This window comes from Trifolium pratense, linkage group LG4 (assembly GCF_020283565.1).
Source record: "Trifolium pratense cultivar HEN17-A07 linkage group LG4, ARS_RC_1.1, whole genome shotgun sequence".
Lineage (NCBI taxonomy): Eukaryota > Viridiplantae > Streptophyta > Magnoliopsida > Fabales > Fabaceae > Trifolium > Trifolium pratense.
This window is the reverse complement of record NC_060062.1, coordinates 9,691,297-9,711,843: the sequence shown is the minus strand read 5'-3', so window position 1 is coordinate 9,711,843 and position 20,547 is coordinate 9,691,297. Positions and strand designations below refer to the sequence as shown.

Genomic DNA, 20,547 nt, shown 5'->3' with positions numbered 1-20,547 from the left:
ACTCCCAACCAATTTGCAATCGCCCGGCAAAGAGAAGAAAAAACATCACATTCATAAAATAAGTAACTAATTGTTTCATTAAAGTTACAACCACCGGCGCAAAGTAAATAATCCAAATGCAACATTCCCTACCTCACCAACTTGCCTTTTGTTGGTAGTTTATTTTGAACTAGCCACTATATGAATAAAGATAAATTCAAAAGAATAAAACAGATCAAAATCACCTAGTGTTGCTCCAACTCGTGTACCTGATTCTCTTTAGATAACAAATAATAAACTTATTTGATCAAATACGGTGGTGTTGGCCTCAAACATTGAAGTTCTTCCTTTTTTTGTGGATCGAACTCAAATGATTACTGAGCTCCACCAAAGATAACTCATTTGGGAGAACCGTATTCAATTTTTGGACAAAACAATTTTTTGTGATATTTTAGTTATGAATTTAATTTATATATATTGTTAGTGTAAAATTATTTTATACATGCGTCCAATATTATATCAACATATCATGTATAATGTTTAAAAATACATGATTTGTCATATTCATTAAAAGATGTGGCAACACATCATTGGATGAATGTGTAAAAACACTTTACACCGACAATGCATATAAATTAAACTCTTTAATTATTATGCGGTCGAATTCTGTATCATCAAATTATTTTCCCCTAAAAGTTAGAGAATCAATTAATACATAAAAATAATATAATTTAGTCAAAAAAGTGAAAAACACATAAAAGTAATATATATTGTCATTTTAAAAAATATAAATTCTGCTAAAAAAGACAAATTTATTTTATTTTTCTAACTTCACTTCTAAATTTTTTATTAGCACAAAACAAAAACTCCAAAAAAAAAATAGAGTTTGTTTGTCTCTACAAAATAACAAAATGCTATACCCCGAATCTCAAGTTCATGCGTAAAGGCTTTGCTGCACTTGCACAGCGAGTTTCAACCAAAAAGGTCACTTTTTATTTTCTTCACTTCCAAAATCTTTTACCTTTGAATTTGTTCCTTTTTGTTTCCTTCTTAATTTCATCGAATCGTTCGTTGTATATCCTCTGTTATCTATCACTGTTTTGTTAATCATTCCTTGTTTCTTTTCCTTATCTATTGTTGGTGTTAAGCTAGTGTTGTTTTAAAAAACCCTTGATTCAACACTAATTATATCATAAAGCTTTGTTTGCAGTGCAAATAAATCTATAAGATTAATATGCTAAATAATTAGGGTTTTAGCTTAATTGGATATAGTTGATTGTGAATTCAAAACTTATATAATAGGCACCCAATAAAATTCCCTTTAAATTTTCTTAAGTAAATTGATTAATAGGCCAAAGGGTATTATAAAAAAAGTTTTTTTTTTTTTTCTTTTAAAATTTTATTTACATTGAATTATGACCTTAATGGTTGAAAAGTGATTAGAAGTTCCACTAGAGGGGGGCCCAATTGAAGTCAGATCAAAGCCCTGCATGGACTGATACAATACAAAAAATGACACCGGGAGGATTTGAACCTAAGACCTAGAGAGGAGTACACTCTGAGGTCCCAAGTCTACACTACCGGGCAAACCCCTGTGGGTTAAAGTGTTTAGAAGTTTAGTTAAGCTGGTTGCAAAGTGGTGATGAAGTTAGTTGGTAACTGGGTATGGAGGATACTGTGACAATTGTATTCATTTGATATATGTTTATGTTTTCTTTTTGAACGGTTGATATATGTTTATGTGTAGTAGTCTAGTAGAGTGATTGGAGTGATGATTACTCCTTCCACAAAGTTTTATCCTTTTAGATGGGTCTTGTTTGCTTTCATTTTATATGTCTTTGCTCGTATGTAGCTTGGACACTCTAGGAAGGGGGCCTACAAGTTTTCAACACTTATGTGATACTAACACTTGTATGACCAGTGTTGTCAATTGCAGAACGCGGAAAACAATAGTTTGTTGAAATTCCGCCACATAACAGTGCTATATAGGTGCTATTTGACAATATTTTGTAGTAAATAGCACATAGCAGAATAATAACAATCTGTTCAAATTCTACTTCGCCTCAACTGTTATTTAACAACATTGCATATTGCACGTCTTAGACACTCAATTTCATCTTTTTTGGGCTCTGACACGTCGAGGGAAAATGGCTATGATACCTAGCTGACACTTTCGTTTTGGCTTGACCTGAAAAGGGAAATGATTGATACCAATTTATTAATTTTTTCAATGATGATGGTCAATTATGAGGTGCAAGGCATTAGAGAGTGATTTTTCCAAATGCATTTATGTTTCTTATAAATTCTAATGGAGGTCATTGCTAAATTCTTTTGTAATTACCTTTAATGGTAGATAGTTTGAAATAAAGGGAGTAAACAACTTTGAATGTTATAGAACCGAGGTTTGAAATATTCAAATTCAGAGTTCACTAATTGAGGGTTGGAATGTACTTAAAATATTGATTTTGTTTGCTTTTGACTTGAGAAATATATCATAATTTTTACTCTATTTAGCTGATTAGATTGTCTTTCAAGCTGACTAAAATTCTTTAGAAACTAAATTGAAATCCAAAGAAATTATGCCAATCTGTTTTGTAGTTCTTGCTGTGCTAACTAGTTTTTTTACTTCAGCTCACTGTTTTGGCATTCAAGCTGTGTCATTTGTTAAGAAATGAAGAAGCTATCTAGCTAATTTAGTAAACTAGTCAAGTAACATTGCATAATGAGATAGTGATGAGACACTAATCAAATTATTAACTTAACTCTTTGTGCTTAGTTCATCCAATTTATGCAAAAGACTTCGTTTCCCCCCCCCTTTATTTGGCTTTGGAAATAGCACAACTCCTTAGAGCTTCACCACTTAGTATTTCTTTGTTACACTGCAGAATGCGCAATATTTTGGTTTTCACCTTGCAACTGTTATATTTGAACTATAGTTTTCACCGTCTCCTTTTTAAATTGAAGCTGGAAATAGACTTGAATATTATTTATTTTTTCTAGGGGACATTTAGTGTAACTGAATATTTCTCAATCTCATTTTTTTGGGAGTGCTTATAGAAACAGTGTATGACTATGTCCTTAAGCTGTATTCAGCCTATTTCCACGAGCTCTCTAGGATAGCTCATAAAAACACTTTATAGCTTAAGTGAAAACATATTCACTTTATTTTATCTTTTGTTACAGAAATAGTTTCTACATGCACAAGCACTTATATGATAAACGTTTATGCTATAGATGGTTAATTACGTTGTTTATCCAAACTGCTTCTAACTCGTGTTTCTTTTTCACTTTTCTTTTTTATAGTGATATACTTACTCAATCTCTGCTTAAAGTAGCATCCAAGAGGGTGATATATTTTTAAATTTTGGTGGTTAACATTGTTTGTGTTATAAACATTTTGCCTGTTTCTTAACTTCAGGTGGAAGAAAATAAAGAGCACCAAATCCTTTAGAGAATCTGCAGTCAAGAGTGAATAAAGAAATGGCATCGTCATTGACTCATGCCCATTACAAATTACATACCTCCACTTTCACGAGGCTACGTCCCAGAAGTCAAGGATTATTGAAACCTGGAAAACCGTTCCAACTTCAACGATTCAATTTTCCAAGTATTCGCGTTAATCAATCCTTCATATGCTGCACAAAGTTAAATCCATGGGAGCCATCACCCGTTACATATGCTCCTACTGATAATCAAAGCGATAATTTTTTGCAGAGTACCGCCAATGTATTTGAAACCCTTGAATCTAGTAAAACAGATGAGTTATCAACGGCAAATGCTGAAGGACTTGTGGAGAAAAATTATCAACCAGGCCCGGAACTTCAGTTTTTCAAGTGGCCCATGTGGCTTCTAGGCCCTTCCGTTCTCCTTGCAACCGGCATGGCCCCGACGTTATGGTTACCGATATCTTCAATCTTTCTTGGTTCCAATATAGCGAGCTTACTTTCCTTGATTGGACTCGATTGCATCTTTAACATTGGTGCGACACTTTTTCTCCTCATGGCTGATTCTTGTGCAAGACCTAAACATCCAACACAAGTCATCAAGAGCAAAGCTCCCTTTAGTTACCAGTTCTGGAACATCGTTGCTACTCTTACTGGATTCGTCGTCCCGTTGTTATTGATGTTTGGATCTCAAAAGGGATTTCTCCAACCTCAACTACCGTTCATCTCGTTTGCGGTTCTGCTAGGTCCTTATCTTCTTCTTTTGTCAGTACAGATTCTGACCGAGTTGTTAACTTGGCATTGGCAATCACCGGTCTGGCTCGTTACCCCTATCATTTACGAGGCATACCGTGTTTTGCAGCTAATGAGGGGATTAAAACTTGGTGTTGAACTTACTGCACCAGCATGGATGATGCATACAATAAGGGGACTTGTTTGCTGGTGGGTCCTAATTCTCGGTCTGCAGCTCATGAGGGTTGCTTGGTTTGCTGGTTTAGCTGCTCGAGCGCGTAAGGATCAATCTTCTTCTGATGCTGCTAATGGTATTGCTGCTTAGTGATTACTAATTAATATCAGTTGTAAACAAATTCCGAAAGAGACAGATTATACCATAAGTACATATGGTTTAAAGTTAGTTATTATGGTTACTTTCTATCTCGTCCATAGACTAAAGTGATAGACTGATAGTGACACACATTTAATAGCTATGTATACAAGTAATTAGATGCAAGAATTCTCTATTAAACTAGCCTTTGTGCTTTGTTACTATTTGTTCCTGTTTTATCTTCGAATTGTGAAAAAAAATCGTTTATTTGTTTCGTAAATTTATGAAGATGGAAGGAGAATCATATACTTGTGTTTTAGAGTACCAGTTATAGAGTTGTTAAATAGTGGTGCTATAGCGCTAAAGTATTAGTGTAGCAGAGTTTTAACAAATCTCTTGTTCTGTGATACGCTATTTAGTACAAAATGTTATCAAATTCCGACATAGCGGCAGTGGCACTATAGCATTGTTGCGCAACCGGATATTTTAACAAATTGCTAGTTTTTTGTGATCAACAATTGACAACACTATCACCAGGAGTCAAATCATGGATATATGGCTAAAGGGCCAAACTTCTAGTTAGTCGGATCAAACCTTGTTGGTAAGTGTGAGGCTTTTTGTCTTTTGGCTTGTAGAATACTCTTATAGAGGAAACCTGGATCCTCTGCAGTGAACTTTTAACCGGAGGCAGTCCAGTCTACATTTCTACCATCCAATTTTTTTTGATGATATGAATAGTATATTGTAAAAATGAAATGAATGGCTGTGAATCTGTGATGCAACTGGAGAAAAATCATACTGGAGAGGATCCTCTCCTTATAGAGGGAGAGCTCATAATCTAGATGAATTGAATGAAATATATGAAAACAAAGATTCATTTACACAGGTGGTTGAGGTGTTTTTTCTCCTCCAAAGTTTGTTATGCTTGTGAACTGTGAATGAATTCTATTAGAGGGAACATCATGTGTTAAGCACTACAAAACTCCTTTTTATGTTTTAATTTCTTCAAGGGCATTTTGGTCTAACTTGGAAATATGCTTTATTGTCCACTGTATGCCAAGTCACACTTGCTTTGTTGGACTGCACTTACACACTTTGGTTGGCTTTGCAACGTCATTGGGATGTTCCTATTACTTTTGGATGACTTGAGATTGAGATTTTTTTTGTGTTTGGACTCACAAACAACAATGTTCATTCATTCAAATTCATAGAAAATACATTAATCACAATCATTACATATTGAATTTCGCTAAAAACTAATAAGGATGAATATGCGAACATGCTCACAATATCCGAGTTAATAGCATAAAACGACCTAATGTCTATGACAAAGCCTACAGTTGATATGACAAAATTCAAATGTCCGGAATAGTCATGCATCCGGATCTGCAACGTTGACGACGCTAAAGTCATTGAATCTGCACTGAATTTGGATTGAAGCAAACCTGCAAATCTGAACAAAAACAAACACCGTACTAAGACGAGATAAACAAAACATCGTACTAAGACGGGATAAAACAAAACACCGCACAAAGACGGATTAAAACAACACCAGATGAAAAAATCTCGAAGAAACTCGAATGAAACCTAAAAATATGTGAATATTATCACTTATTTAAATAAAAAGAAAGAAAAAAACGATCAAGAGGGGTGATTTTGGATCAAAATTGATCCTAAATCACCCTTCTCTAATTGATCAACCAAAAGAAGAAGAAGAAATATGAAGGTGTGGGTGGCTAAGAGGAGGAGAAGGAAAGAATTAGGTTGTTTTTGTGTAATCTTGAGATTGAGATGTTATGGGCATAGTTAAAGTGTTTAATATGTTAAGCTGAAGTTTTATATTCAGACTTAATTGAGAATATTCATAGTATTTATGAAAGTTTTATCCTCTTGCATCATTTTTAACGGGATATTCTCTTAGTACAATTATAAAGACTAAGGAGGATGTATTGGATTGAGATTTCATGGGATTTTAAAAGACTTTTTTATGACAAAAAAATCTTGAGGTATTCAATCAAGACTTTTACAAAAGTTAAATAAATCTTGTGGTATTCAATTAAGACAAACATGATTTTTTTTTCAGGGCAATAAAATCCGTTGGTATTCAATTGAGATTTGGTACTACTTTTAAAATGTCTACTGGTATTCAAAAGTCTACCGATTTTGATGGATTCTTCTATGGAATGGATTTTGAGAGACTTTTTAGTTGAAAATACACTTGAAAGACTTTTTCAACAATCTCACCAAAAGCCTTGAGACTTTTTTGAAATCTCCAAGACTTTTTATTTTCATCATCACTGTATCAAATTTTTTTTTCTTTATTTTTTCATAGTTCATCATCACTGCACTCCTTCTTCTTTTCTTTGTTCACTTGTTCAAGAATCTCACCAAAAGACTTGAGACTTTTTCAAACTCTCCAAGATTTTTTACTTTCATCATCATTATATCAGTTCTTCTTCTTCTTCTTCTTCTTCTTCTTCTTCTTCTTCTTCTTCTTCTTCTTCTTCTTCTTCTTCTTCTTCTTCTTCTTCTTCTTCTTCTTCTTCTTCTTCTTCTATCAAATATGTTTTTTTGCAAAAAAATATTTTAACAAATTCTACATTTTTTTACAAACTTTTGATTCAATACAACTTTTTACGGCAATTTTTTTTTCGTTACCTTCATCTGCTTCTTTTCCCATCAATGGTGATAATGGTTTTTATTTGTGATTAGAAACATATACGTGAAAAAAATGTAAGGCTTTTTTTTTGTTTAAAAATTTGGATTCCCAAAAAAATATAATTTCTTTTATTAAAATTTATTGATTCTTTTAAAATTTGCCTAATATACAAAAGTTTCTTAATATATAAAGTATTATGAAATCTTGATTGTAAAAAGTTTTTTGAAAAAAATCTCTCAAAATCCATTCAAATCATGTGTTAAAAATCTTGATTGTAAAAAAGTCTCTGTAAAAAAGTCTTTAAAATCTCACAAAATCAATATAGTCCAACAAAATCTCATAAAATCATCAAGACTTTTTTTGCCAAAATTGTCTCATGAAATCCCAATCCAATACACCCCCCTAATCTTTAAGTCACTGAGTTTGATCTAGTGATGAATGATTTAGGTAGTATGCAAGAGGTCTTGTATTTGATCCTCAGCTCCATTGTAAAAAAAACAAACTAATCTTTTAAGTCAAATAAAACTGTAATGACTAATGAGTGATAAAGTTTTACAAAAGATTTAATAATTTGAATCCAATACTTATAGCTAAACCAAACAAGCACTAAGTACTCTTGGGTTTTTACTTTGCATTTAATTCACACACGTTTTTGAACTAAATGTGTTTCTTCTCCTTTAATTTTTCTGTCAAATAGTTAACAAAAGTCGGTGAAATGGATGGCCATTAACTGACATACTTCACACAATTTTTGTGAAAAATCTTAATAGTATTTTTGGCTCTTAGTTTACTGATTGTATCATTTTGATAATCCTCATCCATTACTATTTTGTTCCAGTAATTTCAAGCAATATTTGTGGGGTAGAGAATCCAAATCCTCGTATCCGTTTTGTTCTAGTAATTTTAATGCAATTTTGATATTTTAGAATATAATACATTGATTTTAAAATTTGAACTATCTGCTCTCGATCAAAAGGTTTTAATCTCTCTGACCGCATGCACTCTTATATGTGCTGACTGTACCTGATCCAAATCTTTAACAAATAGATTCTTAACCATCATTAGCAATATTAGTGAATTTAGATGGAAAGATTCATTAATTTAGATCTTCATCAACCATAGGGGACAATGTTCATCAACGTCCGTTCAACGATAAAAGTTTGACTTTAGAGTTTAGACAACATAGTCCATAACCTTTCAAAATATTGTAAAATAACTATTTGTCATTTTTTTTTACAATAGAACCGATGATCGAACCCAAAACTTTTAACATATTACCCAAACTTATCACGACTAAACTTGACTAAATCTAGTTGATTAATTATTTGTGACTTTAACAAACAATAAGTATGCCATAATTGATAATCCTTATGTTGCTTAGTATGCGCTGGATTTTCTCTTGTATGCACATGCTCTCTCAAAGAGAGTATGAACCCACGCAATGGACTTGGATGAGGTTAATTAATGCCAAAATAAGGAAATATGTGCTCAAAATTTGGGTTGCTTATGAGGATTAGGTTGATGCAAAAATCAGGAAATAGGAGTATGTGCCTAAAATTTGGTTTTCTTGTGAGGATTAGGTTGATGCAAAAATTTGGAAAAATTTGACTAAAATTTAGTTTGCTTATACATGAAGTTATGAGGATTTTGATAAATTTATTGTATCTATTAGTGGTGGTTGGTGACTTGGTGTCAAGTGGTTAAGAAAAATATATACACAAACATCTTAACCGTGGCAAAATAAAAATTCAACTTCAAATTTAGAAGTATGAATATTAACGTTCACGTGGTTATCAACTGAATTGTACTTTTAAGATGACTGTTAGTTAATTTGTGTTTTTTCACTAAAGCAAATTGTTTTTGACGAAATTTTAGATTATTGGTTGTTGGTTTTTTTAAGAGAATAATTAATTTGTTGTGTTCATCTATTTATGTGTTAAGTTGACGAACCTTACTTATGTAAGAACAAGTTTACAACTATGGTAAATTCCGGCGGTGAAAAAATTAAAAAGATGGTTCTTAAATTTATGAAAATGAATGAGTATTTTTTTAGTCGAATAGTCAAGTGGTTAGAAATTCAAGTTGACTTGTTGAAGTGAATTTGAGTGGCTCTTAAGAATATTATGTTTCTTAGTCCCTATCCCAAACGAAGGCTTGAAATAAAGTTTTTGTTTTTGGCATGTCTTTTTTTGTTAAAGTTTCATTTACATAAATGAGAATTTTAAAGTATGAATTCATTTGAATCAAAAGTTGTCTTTTTCACAAATAAAAAATGGGACCAGTTACAATCCAATTTCAGTTTGAGTTTTATTGTATTCTCGCACGGAATGGAGGATATAAGTATTGAGACAAAAAAATGAAAACAAATTATTTTTTTTATTAATTACATGTAAAATTTCTATTACAATGACTAAAATGACCTTATAATATACTCTCTCTGATCACTATTATAATTAAATTTGACGTTTTTGGTACAATGGAAAAGTGATGTACGTAGTTCATATTATGAACCAAATATATCACTTTTCTAATGTACTAAAAAAAAGTCAAATTTTGTTTATAATAGTGCTCGAAGGGAGTATTAAATTTTCATTGGAACTCTACAATCATGTTAAAAAGTAGAATAATTAATGAAGATACTTTTGGAAGAATAATATTAAATAAAATTAATTTAGGTAACTTTTACTTATATTTAAGACCAATTTTTTTTATTGACTTTCGCTTATAAATAAGGTTAACCGGGAGTACTAAATTTACTTGCTCTATAACTTGGATTGGATTGGAAAATTGTTTTGACTAGAAATGAGACAAGTTATTGTATAGAGGTCAATGATTTTTAACTTTGATAAGACGAAATTACCCTTGCATTGCATGAATGACATGTATTTCCAAAGACAACAAATACACACTGTCCCATGTTATTAGTATTAGTAGTACTTGCAACTCTCTCTCTCTCTCTCTCCACCTACCACAACTCATTTCATTCACCGGAAAATCAACACCAACCAGTAATCGTAGTCTCCGCCGATTCTCCCCCGATCTCTCCGCCATGACTTCCGGCGAACTCCTCCAGATACACCCTCAGGAGCTGCAGTTTCCTTGTAAGCATCTAAAAATAATTCAAAAATAAAAAAAGTTTACCTTTCGATGCAAAATTCGATTTTTTGGCTTCTGTGTTTGGTTTTTTCTTCTGGGTATTTTTCTAATTTCTTAATTATTTATTTGTTTTATTATTTGATTTTTGTGAAACAGTTGAATTGAGGAAGCAGATCTCATGCTCTTTGCAATTGTCTAACAAGTCAGATAATTATGTAGCTTTCAAGGTTCATTCATGTTTATTTTCTATTTCATTTTTTTATTTTATTTCAATTCATTCATTTCCTTGAATTTTGAAATTTGTTTGTGTTTATTTATGTTTTTTGAAATTTTGTTTTATGGAGAATTATAATTTTTTATTAGGAATGAAATTGATGGTGGTGTTGACAGGTTAAGACTACAAATCCAAAGAAGTATTGTGTTAGGCCTAACAATGGAGTTGTATTGCCTAGGTCTACTTGTGATATTACAGGTATAGAGGAATAATTATTTACTTTTTTTATGTGACTGGTGAAATAATTTCAATTAGTAATTTTTAGATTTATTTTTTTATTTTGTATTATAATTTTATTTTGTTGGAAATCGATTCGCTACTTTTAAAAATGGCGATTTTATTCAAATTGTGATTGTAGAAGATCTTATTTTTCCGATTTTGATTCGTGTTTTTTGTTATGTTGTTTATTTATTTTAAATCTGCACCATCTGATTTCAATCAAACGACTTTATTGAATGTCTTGGGGAATCAAGGTCCTATTTTATCTCCCCCGACCCCCATATTTTTTTTCGGTGTTAACCCTCCAGTTCCTAGGGACAGGACCCTGGTAATCCAGAGTTCGGCCTTGAGGTAAGTAAAGTCTGGCCAAGAATTGTTCCTCCCAGGAATTGAACTCGAGTTCTCCTGAACAATCTGCCACCCCTAATTTTTCTGTATGCAACATTTTAAAGTAATTGTCCCTTTTATGACTAGAAAATGCTGTTGGGTACTACATTTTTATAAAGGTTCATGAATGAATGTAATTGGTTCAAGTATCACAAAATATTGTAGTTGATTGAGTGTAAAGTAAACAATATAAATCATTGATGAACAAATCAATAGTTGATTTTACATGTGGATGCATTGTAAATCATAGGTTTATTGAAATATCAACTCTTATTTTTTTCATCAATGGTTGAGATTACTAACTCTACACTATTCATTTTAGATTACTTAAATCTTGAACTACTGATAATTTGTTTCGCCTAGGTAATTAACTGGGATTTAGCTCATCTAAAGTAAGCAATTCACAACAATCTCAACCATTGATGTTAAATCAATGGTTCATGTTACATGTACATACATAAAAAATCATAGATATGTTGTCATATCAGTTGTCTATCAAAGTTTCGATTGCTTATTTTACACTCTAAAATGAAATGCTCACTTTAGAAGAGCTAAGTCCGTGTATAAGAAAGGATTCTGTTCTTTTATACTCACATTTATAGCAATTCGAAATAAATAGCATATGTGAAGCACATACACTTCTCGGGTTAGGTGTGTCCCAGTGTCGAATATGCGTCAGTGTCAGCGTCAGCGTCAGCTTCGGTGTCTGACACTGACACTTATGATTACATTGAATTATGTCGTTTTCTTAAATTATTACCGGTGTCGATGTGTCTGTGTTGTGTCTCGTGTCCATGTCTGCGTCTGTGCTTCATAGAATAGCTTCCTTGTTTACTTATTGACTCTTTGCGTCATATTTACATTTTCATGACTCTTTGTGTCATATTTACATTTTCATTTTGTAGTTACAATGCAAGGCCAAAAGGAGGCACCTCCTGACATGCAATGCAAAGATAAGTTTCTCCTTCAAAGTGTAGTTGCAAATGCTGGAGCAACGGCAAAAGATATCACTCCTGAAATGGTAAACATTCAACAAATAACAAACTTTTTTTTTATATGCAAACGTTAGTAAATTGGTGGTTATGGTAGTTTCCATGGTTCAAACCCTTAATCTTCTGCTTAAAACTCCTTGGTACCCCCTTAACTCACCAATGCTACCTACTTGGACATAACAAACTGCTTCTTGACAGAAACTTGAGAATAACTTTGTTTGGCAAGTGCAACTTTTGAGCTTATATCTTATAAGCTCATATGATCAAAATAGACCTGTTTGGTAACAATGTTTTCTCACGAGCTTATAGCATTTTTACTTGCTTATAGTGTTTTCTGATAACTTACTTCAAGTAACGTTTGAGCTTGTAGCTTATCATTTTTCAGTTAATTTTAACTTTATTAGCTAGTTCAATCACTAAATTTACCAAACTCTACAAATTCAATCCGCTATCCTCTATTAGCTTATCAGCTCTCTGCGACTTTTAGCAAACAGAGCCTGTGTGTATGTATATATGAGATGACATGATTTAATCGTTTTCTTTTGTCATCACTTGTAGTTTAATAAAGAGTCTGGCTATGAGGTTGAAGAGTTCAAATTGAGAGTTGTTTATGTTGCTCCTCCTCAACCACCATCCCCAGTTCGAGAAGGATCTGATGAAGAATCGTCTCCTCGAGCATCTGTATCAGAAAATGGACATTCAAGTGCTGTGCAATTTCAGGTTTTAATAACAACTGCATTTGCATATATTTTCAAAGAATTTTTATTGCTTTTATGTTAATCAATTGTTGTGAACATGCACTGTAGGCTTCAAAAGCTTTCAATGAACGGGTTGAACAGAAGGATACTTCATTTCAGGTGACATATATTAACACATACATCACATATTTTCTGTCATTTAGAAGAATAACTTGTCATTCATCTAGTCGAATTTTCTATCTTTTCTCTTGAATAAGGTTTTTTCCGATTTTTTGAAAGCAGTTCACATATGATTTCTATGTCGCACTAGCTCCGAAACCATAATATATTGCTCTAATCTTGTTAGTAGTTAGTTTAGTAAAGTACTTGAGAGTTCCAGAATCATCAAGTACTACATAACAAACAAAGCCAAAAGACCTTAACAGCCTCTGACTATGATCCGGCCGTTTTGAACAATTCTCTAACATTCGATTGTAACGGACCCGGACCAGAACAAACCTGCAATAATATCTACCTATAATCCTAAACCAAAAGGACAAGTTTTCATGTCATTGTAGAGAACTAGAGATATCTACCTATACTGATTGATATTGTTTTACCGGCCTTTTATAATAATCTTTAAAACTGCGATTTAATTTTTAATTTAAGCACGTTGTTTGGTAGTGTCCTGCATATAAGCTGTGTGAAGTTGATTGATTCATGCCATTTATTTACATTCTTAACACTGATATTGAAAACAAAACATGCTGATAAGATATGAATTTAGAAAACCTTGTGCTCATTTTGCATGTCTTATGATTACAGGGAAGAACGCTTATTTCAAAGGTAACTGAGGAGAGGAATTCTGTTATTCAGCAAAATAAAAGGCTTCAGCAAGAATTGGTATGACATTTACTCCGTAAATATTATTTAAGCATGTTTATACATGTTTTGTCTTGATTTTTTTTTTTTTTTGAAAAAGGTTTTATCTTGAATGTTCAGCCAAATGATCTTTATGAATATGAATATGATCCTATTTTACTATTTTTATTACGATTAAGTTCTCTTTCAGCACTTCTAATTTATTCATGTGTTATGTTATTCAACTATTTACATGAACATATCAAACCATGTGAACTCTTTAAAGCATTTGGTTCCGCTGAATGTTATCCATATAAGCTTATTTCTGTTATCAATTTTGCAAAAATGTATATTATGGCAAAATTACTCTCGTAGTCACTTCACTTAATTTCAAGTAACGATTTAGTCTTTTATCTTTGTTTCATGTCATTTTGGTTCTTCACTCATGTTTGCATATGTATTTTCAAGCTTCAAAGCTATGGTATTCTTTTGGGGCATAAGATATATTTATGATTGATAGTGAATAGGGAAAGAAAATCATAGATTTGAAGTTTGAAATTCATATCCAAACATGGGTGAAGGACCAAAATGGCATTAAAAAAAAGAAGATAAAAGACTAAATCATTATCTGAAATTAAGTTAAAGGACCACAAGAGTAATTTTGCCATTAATTTGGTTGATGGGTGGTTTGAAAACACTAGTGTATTATTTATAACCTATGATTCTCTTGGAAAATTATTGATTAATCGAATCTTGTCATGTATAGGAGCTTTTAAGGCGTGCGGCCAAGCAAACCCGCGGCGGTATACCCTTTATGTATGTAATTGTTGTTGGCTTGATTGGCCTCATTTTGGGTTTCCTATTGAAGAGGACGTGACGATTCCAAGATTTCATCAAAATGATCAAAATTGTAGAAAGCATTGGGAAGAAAAATGTGTGATATGGAAAAACCAATTATATTGTCATGTTGTCTTGTATTGCTCCTAGAAATTTGGAATGTGTGATGGGAAAATAGAAATCTTAGACATTAGACAGGTAGATTCAATCTATATCATGGGATATGTGTTGTTATTTGATGTGATTATTTTTAGTTGCTTCTATTTCTCACCTTGCTCTTCTTTGTTTGTGTTGTTATGGACACAATGAAAATGAGACTATATAATAATTGAATAATTTATACACATTTTCTAGGAGCTATACAATTTATTTTTGTTGACAAAATATTATTTTAGCAAGTAAAATTCATAGTTACTTTAAAGCTTTGGGAGTGGAAGTGTATGCCTCTTGAATGGTTCGCAGTGCTTGTATTTTTAGCTCACTTTAAAGCATTTCTTATGCTTTGGAGAGTGTTGTTCTAAATAAATTTTGTGGTTTTAAAAAAAATATAATATTGAAAATATGTGGTTTGGCATTTAAAATCACTATTTTGAATGAAGTGGATTTTTAAAAGTAGCGAATCGATTTTTAAATATGCTCCTTTATCCACTATCCTGGTACATTGAGCAAATGAGTGTTTATGAGAACGATGATTACAAGCTTTGTGATTAAAATAAATAAATAAATAATTGTCACTTTAAAATATAATTTAAAAAAATCATATATTTTTTCCAACTATTATACTCTTATTTATTGCATTAATATTTCATATATAACCACGAGTTGACGTAGTGGTGTTGACATGGGATCTTGGAGTGTGCTTAGGGATGTCAATGAGACGGGGAATGTGCGGAGGAAGCTTCTCCGTTCCCTGCCCTGAAGTGCCTGCAGGGGAGTTTTTACCTCCATCCCCGTCCCCACAGGGGAATATTTGTCCCCATCCTCACAGATCCTCACGGTACTAGCGGAGATCCACGAATATCGAATATTAACAAAAAATTTATATTTTTCGGTCAAAATTATGACAATATGATGACGTTATTTTTTCCTGTTTTATTTATAAAAAACAACATTTGCATCTTTCTTTTTTTAAAAATAAAAACAACACATAATGCATTCATAACCAAAAAAATGTTGCAAAAGCATTTGCCAACTAATAATCATACAAAACCTAATAGCCAAAAATATTTCATAATGTATAGCAAAATATGAATAATCATACAAAATTTCATAACCAAAATATCTCAAAACCGTTAGAGAAAATAATTGACAGACTCCTCAGTTACTTTGTTATTCTTTTATAATGATAATATAGTTAAGTACTATATATGTACGAATTTGGGGAATCGGCAGGGACGAGTGCGTCTTCCCCAATCCCCACCCCGAAGTTCCCGCGGGGGAGTTTTTACCTCCCTCCCCGTTCTTACGGGAAAAAAAATCCTTGTTTTCGGAACTCCGAACGGGGCAATCCCCGCGGGATCCGCTCTGACGGATTCAAATTGACACCCCTAGGGTTTCATAACATTGAACAAAGCTTATAATACAATGAGTTGTCTTAGGAATATATAGAAAACATAAATAGACTAAATTACTATTATGCCCAAAACCCAATTACAACCAAAAGCCCATTATATTATTAAATCACTAACATATTATCTAACATCTCCCCGCAAACTCACAATGCCTTGACATAAAGCATTGAGAATTTGTCAAACAAGACATCAAACCAAAACAACTAACAAAGAGCAGCAACCAAAGTGAGTTGACATCAATGAAAATGCAGTAAGAACCATCACCATCATCGGTAGAAACGTCCAAACAAAACCAAGTCAAACCAAACGTATCTAGTCCAAACTAAACCAAATCAAATTGTACCAATCCAAACTAATCAAGCAAAACCAAATCAATCCAAACCAACATAGAGAAGAACCAAACCACCAAACATAAGAATCAGTCAGTAGAAAGAGAAGCAACTAAAATAGAAGAATAGACGGTGGTGAGCGATCCAATAGAAGAGAAATCATTAGAGAGAGAAGCAATCAAACAAAAGAAATTAACAGGAGAGGCAATCAGACATAAGAAAATCAGCAGAGAGAAGCAATCAGACAGAATTCAGACAAAAACATCATCAATGAGAGGTAATAGAAGAAATCATTAGAAAGAACCAATCAGCCAGAAGAAATCATCATAGAGAAGCAGTCAAACAGAAGAATTGACAGAGAGAAGTGCAATGCAATCAATTAGAAGAAACAATAGAGAGAGAATCAAACCAATTCAAATCAAACATAGAAACCAACAAAGAGAGAAGAACGTCCAAAGTAGAAACAATCAAAAGAGATGAGTGGTGACCAAAAATTCAAACTTTTCTTCAATCCGAACTTTTCACAAACACCTTGTGAGCACTATTTTAACTCATCAAACAACTAAATCCAAATGGAATCAAACCAAACTGAACCGAAACCAAATCAAACTAATCCAAAAAAATCAACCTGACAAAAGCAAACCAAATAAAACTGAACCAAATTAACCAACCAAGAAAACAACGAAACTAACCGAGAAAGAAGCAACAAAGGAAGAAATCAGAGGACACCCCTGAAAGCCCGTTTGGCCGCCCCCCCAAGATGAGGTGAGGGAAAAAGAGAGCCGTATCTAGCCAAAAGGATCTCCCTCCATAATCCCTGACCCCTAGCAATAACCCTCCATCTCCACTTCCCTAGCAAAGCTAAGTTCACCGCACGAAGGTCCCGAATCCCTAAACCACCACAGTTCTTAGGTCGCGAGATCTTGTGACCAGCACCTCCCCATAAGAAATTCTTTGAAGCCGAACAATTTGTTTCCAAACTTTTACCGGCATCTTTAAAAAAGAGAGATAGAAAATGGATATGAAATTCAACATTGATTTTAATAACAACACCCTACCTCTTGTCTTAACTTCTATTATATATAGTTTTTGTCTTCATTATATATCATAAAATTCCAAAGTTATTATAATTTTTATTTTTCTAAAGTTGGTTATATATTTTACAAGAGTTATCTAAATCATGCTCTTAGTATGAAGATTATTTTTTGGAATTCTGTTGTAAATTGTTTTATTTAAGAATTTAATTTATATACAGTATAAAGTTATTTTACACACGCGTCCAATAATATACCGACACATCATGTATGATAATTAAAAATACATGATGTGTCACATTTATTAAATGATGTGGCAACGCATTATTGGATGTCTCTGTAAAAAAATGATGTGGCAACAATTAAACTCTTTATTTAATACTCATTCTGTCTCTTAAAAAATAAAAAGTGTCTCGTATACAATATTTTTATCTTAAAACAATTACTTATCACTTTAAAATACTAATAACAAATTGTTTACATTTTTTTTTAACAATAAAAAGTATTTATTTTCCCAACTATAATGTCTGGGCCGCAACAACCTCAAGGCATCATCCCGGAGCAAAGAATTCAAACCCTCAGGGGGAGAGCTCCAAATCCTCAACTTAGTATCATTACTTGAGCCTACTTTAACAAGAAAGTCAGCACAAGAATTTCCTTCTCTCACAGTATGAGATAAATTTACCTCTCAATCCAAATTCATCAACTTTTTAATATTAGCAATATACTCTTATTGATTGCATTAATATTTCAAATTCATCTAAACTATCCAAAAAAAAATTAAAAATTCATCTAACTATTCCACTAACTAATTTCCCTAAAACATCTCTCTAATGATAAGATAAGATAAAAAAATATATAATCCTTTAATCAATTTTAGCTGATCAAATCTAAACAAATCTTAATTTAAAATCCTATGTAAAAGACGAAAATTAGGTTTTTTTTTCTTTTAAATATATAAATTGGCCACTTCACTTTCATATCTCATCATTCATAACTCTAAACCTTATTATATCACTGATATTTTTCTATAGAAAGAAATAGATAAAAACAATGGGACAAAGAGTTTCTTGTTGCACTCACCCATCTTTTGCTTCTTCCAATTATGGTGATTATGAAAAATTGGAATCAGAAGAAGATAGCATTGTTCAAAAGAAAAACAAATCACAAGAAGATTCTTATCCGGAGCTGCACTTTCCATGTAATCCTCACTCTTCACTTTTTTTTTTTTTTTTTTTTTTGGTTTTTTGGTTTTGATTGTTATTCTAATTATATATCCTTTGTTTATTTGATTTTTTGAAATAGTTGAATTGGGGAAGAGGATCAAACAGTCTTTTCCATTGACTAACCCAACAGATGATTATATGGCTTTTCGTGTAAGTGTAATTCTTACTTTTCACTCCTTTTGATTCTCATTATTTATTTTACTCTTGAATATATTTTTTTTTTCCAATTCAGTTAAATTTGAGTTTGTAAATTTGCGTTTGTGTATTTTTCTTGTTAATATTATGGAGAATTATAATTTTGATTTGAGGTAAAATTGATGGTGTTGTTACAGGTTATGGGTTCAAATCCAAAGAAGTACTCTGTTAGTTCTAATATTGGAGCTGTGTCGCCTAAGTCTACTTATGATATTAAAGGTCTCTCTCTCTCTCTGTCTCTCTCTCTCTCATGTGCTAGTTTATGTTAAGCAACAATGCTATAACAATCTATCAACAAAATAAATCGCTATATTTCATATGTGACATTTGATCATGATCCTTTTCTTTTGTTAAATAATAATATATTCCGAAACAATAACAATTTTGGACAAATTTTTTCATGTTATAGTGCCGTATATGTTACTACGGAGTACTATTTAAGGACAATTTTTTTCCTCCACTTGGCCGCTATTTTTTTTGTGCAACATTTTAAAATAATTATCCTTTTTATAAAGGTTCTAAGAAAGAATGTAGTCGGTTGAAGTAAAGAGAAATATTTTGTATTTTTAAAAAAATGTTTGGCATATTAATATATTTTTTTTGACACAATTAATTGAATTTTTTAATCATTGGTTTTTATAGATTATATTTTCCTCTAAAGTGAATTGTTGGCTTTTTAAATATAATGTTTACATTTTCACATTGTAGTTACAATGCAAGCTCAAGAGGAGGCACCTCCAAACATGCAATGCAAAGATATCTTTGTATTTAAAACAATATTTGTAAAGCCCGGAGCTACTAGAAAACATATCACTCCAGAAATGGTAACCTTAAATAGAAATTTGTTCATTGATAGATATTATAGAATTACAATATTGTATGTGTGAAATGACATAAAACAAATTTAATTGTTCTCTTTTCTTGTTGCATGTAGTTTGAAAAAAATTCCGGCTATGAGGTGAAAGAATTGATCGTGCGAGTTGTTTATGTTGCTCCTCCTAAACTGCCATCCCCATTTCAAGAAACATTCGATAGAAAATCGTCTCCTCGAGCAAATTAAAAGGCTTCAAAAATAAGTGGATTACTCTTGAAGATGTCAACCAACTACAAATACGATTTTTATTCTAGTTTTTAGGAGAGAAAAATTCATGTCCTCTAATAGGATAAAGTTGTTTCTATATGTTCGAATTTAAGGAACATAACAATAGACTATGTTGAATTGTAATTCAAATGTGCTAACGGATGTCGTAACATCTGCTCAGTTTAGATGTTCACAGTTTTGATACTTTGTTAGTTTGGAAGTTAGTTTTAGTTTGTTAATAAGTTGGTTACAACAACCTGTTAGTTAGTTACAACCGATTGTGAAGCTAGTTGCTTTATGTGTAAGTTACTTGGTTCACAAGTCATTAGTGTAGCTAGTATAAATAAAACCAATTGTATATTTTATCACTGGCCCATTAGTGGATGAATAAAATTTTTACTTTGGTTTCAATGATCTTCATTCTTTCATCATTCATCATTTTCTGGTTTTTGCTTATCTTGCCCTATTTTCCGTGTTCTTGCTATTAAGCTCGTTGCGCGCCTATGAGCACCAAGCCTGCAACATTGCAAAGCTTGCCTAGATTGTGTGTGCTGCGCTAACAGAATATTTGTTTTTTAAACAATATTTTCTTTATTTTTGCGGTTGTTTATTTTAATTGCGTTGTTTTCTAGATAATCATTG

General features: G+C 32.1%; 3 protein-coding genes across 3 annotated transcripts; all 3 read left to right on the top strand.

The window, feature by feature from the left end:
* Positions 1-812: 812 nt before the first annotated feature.
* On the top strand, positions 813-4,671 carry LOC123923568. The gene is made up of 2 exons (XM_045976262.1): positions 813-963; positions 3,398-4,671. The coding sequence occupies exon 2, from the start codon at positions 3,460-3,462 to the stop codon at positions 4,477-4,479; it is 1,020 nt and encodes a 339-aa protein (XP_045832218.1). The 5' UTR covers positions 813-963; positions 3,398-3,459; the 3' UTR covers positions 4,480-4,671.
* Positions 4,672-10,036: 5,365 nt separating this feature from the next.
* On the top strand, positions 10,037-14,815 carry LOC123924153 (vesicle-associated protein 1-1-like). Its single transcript, XM_045976939.1, has 8 exons — positions 10,037-10,227; positions 10,379-10,449; positions 10,613-10,694; positions 12,008-12,123; positions 12,653-12,814; positions 12,901-12,951; positions 13,597-13,674; positions 14,399-14,815. Exons 1-8 carry the CDS (start codon positions 10,176-10,178, stop codon positions 14,507-14,509), a joined length of 723 nt encoding a protein of 240 aa, XP_045832895.1. The 5' UTR covers positions 10,037-10,175; the 3' UTR covers positions 14,510-14,815.
* Positions 14,816-18,401: 3,586 nt separating this feature from the next.
* Positions 18,402-20,278, top strand: LOC123924154 (vesicle-associated protein 1-1-like). The gene is made up of 5 exons (XM_045976940.1): positions 18,402-18,604; positions 18,709-18,779; positions 18,962-19,043; positions 19,533-19,648; positions 19,759-20,278. Exons 1-5 carry the CDS (start codon positions 18,457-18,459, stop codon positions 19,882-19,884), a joined length of 543 nt encoding a protein of 180 aa, XP_045832896.1. The 5' UTR covers positions 18,402-18,456; the 3' UTR covers positions 19,885-20,278.
* The last annotated feature ends 269 nt before the right edge of the window (positions 20,279-20,547 follow it).